The sequence below is a fragment of the Eleutherodactylus coqui genome, chromosome 1 (genome assembly GCF_035609145.1).
Source record: "Eleutherodactylus coqui strain aEleCoq1 chromosome 1, aEleCoq1.hap1, whole genome shotgun sequence".
In the NCBI taxonomy this organism is placed as follows: domain Eukaryota; kingdom Metazoa; phylum Chordata; class Amphibia; order Anura; family Eleutherodactylidae; genus Eleutherodactylus; species Eleutherodactylus coqui.
The window spans coordinates 295,260,183-295,266,182 of record NC_089837.1 but is presented as its reverse complement, the minus strand read 5'-3'; the positions used below and the strand labels follow the sequence as shown (position 1 = coordinate 295,266,182).

The 6,000-nt window shown below is 41.6% G+C and overlaps 1 protein-coding gene across 3 annotated transcripts in view; it reads right to left on the bottom strand.

The window, feature by feature from the left end:
- Positions 1–2,297: 2,297 nt before the first annotated feature.
- LOC136572645 (lethal(3)malignant brain tumor-like protein 4) overlaps positions 2,298–6,000 on the bottom strand; it is a 62,358-nt gene continuing 58,655 nt past the window's right edge. For all 3 annotated transcript variants that reach the window (XM_066573409.1, XM_066573429.1, XM_066573419.1), the window contains exons 21-22: positions 5,116–5,178; positions 2,298–2,751 (exon numbers count right to left, since the gene is read on the bottom strand). In XM_066573409.1, the coding sequence (XP_066429506.1) occupies positions 2,623–2,751; positions 5,116–5,178 (192 nt within the window). In that variant the 3' untranslated portion in view covers positions 2,298–2,622. The remainder of the gene's footprint in view (positions 2,752–5,115; positions 5,179–6,000) is intronic.

Sequence of the window (6,000 nt, the reverse complement as noted above, 5' to 3'; positions counted from 1 at the left end):
CTCTCCTATACCGTTTCACGGTCCCTAAGGATAGCTGCCGATTTCTCATTGACCATAATCCATGATAATTTTGTTTTAACTAAATCAACACTAACTGATGTTTTCCTCCAGGAGTGAGCGATTGCTATACACACAGCTAGGAAGCAATCACATATCCATTTATGAGTGTGTTTGGGGATGTTAGGCATACGTGTGCCCAATAAAGCTTCCCAGGATGATTTTTGTAACAATAGATTAGTAATGGAATATATAAGAGTGTATACCTGAATGCAGAACCTACGGAGCCTAGGGCAGTTCCACCAAATATGTAGAAAGGTAACCTCCCCTCTGCATCCCCTAAAACGTAGGCCTGATGTCCCTAGAAACATACTGGAGATTCCTTTAGGAACAAGATACAAACGCATTAGAAGACATTGAAGCCCATCCACCACATCAAGGCGAACCTTAACGTAGCTCTGTAGACAACTTCTCTTTAGACTAAAAGCTTTGCTGTTCATGTGAAAGCTTGGGTACCTGGCTAATATACTATCACTGAACCACCTTTTTGAGAGTCTATCCCAGAGCGCCAAGGAGGAAGACAGAGTAGGGTTTATGATTGCTTTTTGTATTTTGCTCTACACCAAAATATACCTTCCAGTGATTAGGGGGTAACTGCCTGTGCCTCAATCGATGCCCACAGCGGTTTATCATGATGGGAGAAAATGGAGGTTAATTGTGCTAATTCAGCTGCATGGTAATATTTTATGATATTCAGGACTCCTAGGCCTCCCACACTGCGAGATGCATATAGGGTAGACTGGATTTCTTCAACAGTTTGGATTGTATACGTTTCAAGTCTGCTGTTGGGATAGGAATGGGCAAAGTATGAAAAAGATCTAGAATTTTTGGAAGCAATGACATTTAATAGAATGGATCCTTCCTAATCCTGAAAGACTGTAGGAAGCTCATGAATTTAGTTTTTAATCAGGGATGTTGGGGGGGGGGGGGGGAGAGAATCGTTAGGTCATTATTAATTAAGGAAATCGTGCGATAATTGTCACAAATAAAAGTGATACTTATTAGGTTTGGAGATTATGTAAATTAAGGCTTTGTTGGCTGTAGGGGATAAATATGGAGTTTTGTACAAGGGAATTGAAAAACCCAACCATGGAACCACCCAGGGGTGTGTAAAATTTCTCATTGGGCCAGGGGCTCTGGAAGGTTTAAGTAATTTTACTGCTCCTCAAACCTCCATCACCGTTCTCGTTCTCGTTCTCGTTCTCTCTCTCTCTCTCTCTCTTCCCTATATTCTGGAGTTAATCTGGGAAGGACCTTTTTGAGCAACTTCTGGCACATTTGCTGTGGGAACTGTTCTTTAGCGTAAAGTCTATTGTAGAATTGACCAAATGCTCTTCCAATCTCAACTGCATTTTGGCTCAGGTTACCATTCTGAAGGCGTAATTTAGGGAGTGCTAGGAGGAAGGGTCTGGGAGCCAGGAGTTGGGCCAACAATCTACCTTGTCGATCTCCCTGTGAGAAAACTTTGATTCTTGACCATCTTAATTGTTTTTCTGCTATGGTAGTTTGGCATAGATTAAGGCCTCCTTCCCACGAACGGATTTCCGCCGCGTAATTCGCGGCGAAAATCCGCTGCGTTGCACGCAGCTATTAGGTTCTATTGAACCTAATAGCTCAATGCTCACGATGCGTAATTCCACCGCGGAATTACGCACCGCGATTTCTCCCGTCCTCACCCGCAGCATGCTCTATTTTCTGCGGGTGAGGACGGGCTGTACGCACTGACGGCTTCCATTGCAGTCAATGGAAGCCGTCCGTTCACGCTATCTCCCGCTGTAACCAGCGGGAGATAGCGTGAAAAAACGCTTTCCCGCCCACCGCCGAGCGTCATATGACGCCAAATGACGCGGTCCGGCCGCGTCACGTGACACGGCCGGCCGTGCACGTGACACGGCTGGTGACGCGCGGCGGTGGGCGGTGACGAGCGGTGACGCGGCGGCGGTGGGCGGGGAAGCGATTTCACGCTATGTCCCGCAGGTAAGTATAGGGGCTCTGGGGGGCGCCGTGACGGGCTTCACTGCGTAATATTACGCTGCGGAGCCCGTCACGCTCGTGGGAAGGAGGCCTAAGTTCAGTAGGGACAATGATCACATCTGTCCTGGGGCTCCTGCTGTTTTTGGTTCGCACAGCATGAACCCAGTGACAGATTGCCTTATAAAAATGGGTTTGCTCAAGCAGACAACCCCTTTATTTCTTCTGTTTAAAATGGATATGCAGAACTTTGAATAAAAACACAAAGGTCACAACAACAAAAAAACATTTTAATACTTCGATGAGAAAACTGAAAACATATTTTCCACTAATAAGTGGACAAACCAGTAGGAATAGAAGCAATAAGGCACCACAGCAGCAAGTTTACCATGCTCTTCAGTGTTGGAGGACTCTGCACACTGATGAAGCAAGCCTCATAGCAATGGACAAACAAAGAACATAGTCTGATCATTAGGGTTTATTTCAGTCTCTGACTGTTCAAGTCTTTATAATATTCTTTAAACAAACGTAATGGAAAGATGAAGCAGACGAGTCTTCTTTATTTCTCCCTTGTTCCCACGGACTAATGTCTTACTATTTTTGAGCCAAATTGTGGAACATAAGAATAGAGTTGTAGATTTTTAGAGCTGGTCCTAATTTGAGTCCCAATATCTTCACCAAATCTGTCTTAGTAAGTAGGAGGAAGGCTTCACCATCTATTTGCTGTGGGAATTGTGGATAATAATTTGAAAGTAGGGTTAGAGAATGTTACCAGTATCAGGAATAACAATTACATAGACATGGAGTCACTTTTTGTATGTATAACCCTTTAATATGGCAGATGCTTTCGATATTAAAGACAATCTGTCAGGACTTTTAAGACAGTAAGCCAAGCCCAACACTAGAATAATCTCTCGCCCCCATTTAGAACACTTATTACCCCATGTTTATTTACAAGGCCATATCTATGTAGTCACCGTTTAAAATGTTCCTATGCGGATATCCTATGTGAATAAGGAAGATCAGTCTGGGTTGTCAGTCGTCCTAGCAAGATTTGCCTGTAAGTCTGCCCCCCTCAGGAAGCTTTGCAAATTCTCTCGATTTTTTGACACCAGTAAAACACACATGTACGGATCATCTGTCCCATTTGTGGGCAGAATCGTTGCACCCACCAAACAGCTCTTCCTAATTTACATGCCGCACAGGAACATACATGCCGCACAGGAACATCGTAAAAAGCAATTACAGTTAGACTTTGTAAATAAGCATGGGCCAGTAAGTTTTCTAAATGGGGGCAAGTGATTATTCTAGTGCAGGCTTGGGTTTACAATCTTAAAAAGTGCTGACAGGTTCCCTTCAAGGAGCACTTTTTTTTCATTGTTACATTTCGAGATCCATAATGTTTTTTTCCTAGTATTTTAGTGTGGAAAAGTAGTAGATCAAGATTCATAACTTTTTAAAACATTTTTGTGCTGATAAAATTGTGTAAGGGTTTGTTGTAGTTTTTTAAATAGCACCATCTTGGATTACATATACAGTGATACCTTGGGTTAAGAGTGCCTCCGTTTACAAGCTTTTTTGACTTGAGAGCAGGCTCTCTCCCGAATTTTTGCTCTGATTTAAGAGCAAAAACTTGGGTTAAGAGCCTTGCTCTCAATGGGGCCGCCGCTGCTGCCGGTGGCCCCATTGAAAGCAATGGCCTGCTGGCAACCCCTGCAGTGATTTTCGGGGGAAGGCTTTAAATATAAGCCCTTCCCTGAAAAATCATCCCTAGCTGTAGTAAAAAATATATACTCACGTGCCCGCAGCTGCCGGGGCTCAGGCGTGTCTAGCTTCTGGTTGTTCTCACTACAATTTTAATCCCCGCCTGCTGAAAAGCTTCAGAGTAGTGCAGGGAAAATAAGCGGTGTCTAGATGTGCCTGAGCCCAGGCAAACAAGTGAGTATATATAATTTTTTATTTTTTTACTACAGCTAGAGATGATTTTCAGGGTAGGGGTTATAAAGTGCCAGCGTCCTATTGCTTTCAATGGGGTGACGCCATCCCCATTGAAATCAGTAAGAGAGCTTCGCGACCTGGATTGGATTAATGGCTTTTCGATTCATTTCAATGGGAAAAATTGATTTGACTTACCAGTGTTTTGGAATAAGAGCTCCGTCACGAAACGAATTAAACTCTTAACCCAAGGCACCACTGTAATTTAATTGGCTTTTGTTCATTTTTGCAACCAAATTTTTTTGGGCTTTTTTGGGGGCTTGAAAACATATCCACTCCAAACAAATGATATCATAAAAACATGCCTTATAGATACATAGCTTACATATTGACCCTTTTATTAGATTATGCCAAGATACACATAAGGTCCCATCTGTCACAAAAGACACATATTTCCAAAAATAAAACCAACAGCACTCAAGGATATTAGATGATACCAAAACCCCCCGTCTCTGAGGTGATTAGCCTGTATGGAAGTTGCAGTCCATGATACAGATTGTAACTGCAAAGAAACACCATGCTTGAAGGTGAGCAAATCCAAAAGGCACTATTAGGTCAGTTTACATAGCTAAATTGAGATGAACACTTAAGTATTTAAGGCTATCACTGATTAGTGCTGACCAAATATTTGATATTTTAATTCCTCTCTCTTCCATTCATAATAGGGTGCAATATGGATAAGTAGGGTTGGATTCTTGACAGGGTTGCCCCTTTCAGGGTAGGTACTCTATGATTTATCATCGTTTAGCACATAGGGATTGACAGGGCTCCTTGTGCTTTAAATATATTAATAAACATTGAATTTTAATGCCCGAATAGACAGTTTTTTTTCCTGTGATTTAATTATTGTTTAGACTACAGCAAAAAAATATTTAGCACATTCAAACTGGTAAACATGTTGTATAAAACATGCAGTACAAAAATAACAAGGGAATGAATACTTTCACAAGGCAGTTATACATATGTTTATTATATAAATTATTAGCTAATCATTCCCTGTAAGCCACATAGCGGGAGCCATCATTTCTTGTACATTCCCATATTTACGTATGTTGGATATATAGGAAAAGTGCTCATTGTTTGGTACTATACCTGTTCTCTAAAGACAGTTGCTTGTTCCATACAACCTGGCAACTGTTGGACAAACAGAGCAACCTGCAAAATAAAGAGTAAAAGAAATGAGTAAAATCCCCTTGGAGCATTGTGCCAAAGATACTGAAAAAGACAATCAAAATCTACAATGTCACTGCATGAATTCCCAGAAAACACATTCCCAACAGATAACACCCAATGGAACTTCTGTAATGACAGAAGACGCAGATAGATTTCCGACAGTAACAGGAAAGAGGCATTCAACAACGCCCAAGGCGCACGCTGACCAGGCTTATGTGAAGATGCCACTCTGGTTGCAGCAGTGTGTACTATTTATTTCAGGGGGCATACTGTATTATTTATTTCTTGGGATGCAGTGTATTATAACTTCAGGTAGCTCTGTGTATTGTCATTTATTTCTGTGGCACAGTAAGTAGCATTATTTTTAGGAGAGACAGTGCATGGCTCTATTATTTTCTGAGGAGACAAAGGTGTCTGAGCAGCAAACTCCACGGGCACAAATTGGCTGGGGAAGTCTTGAAGGTCTGGACCAAATCTAGAAGAAAATGAACAAGTCTAGAGGACATCACCTGTGGGTCACTCAGTATCATTGTATGTTTCTGATGTTGTCACACCAGTATTATGATCACATGTAAGGTCCACAGCATTGTAGCTTGTGAAACTACAACTCTCTGCATAGTCTTACCATTGCTCACGTCATGTCGGGAGCTGTAGTTTCACATAGTAAATTATAGCACATGATCGGTTGCGAAGAATACTTTGATATTTTAAGAGTATCAAAGCATTATTTCTCATTCAACATGTAATTTTAACCTTATAGTAAATGAGGTATGATAAAACAACAATGGAATTATTGTAGTTTTA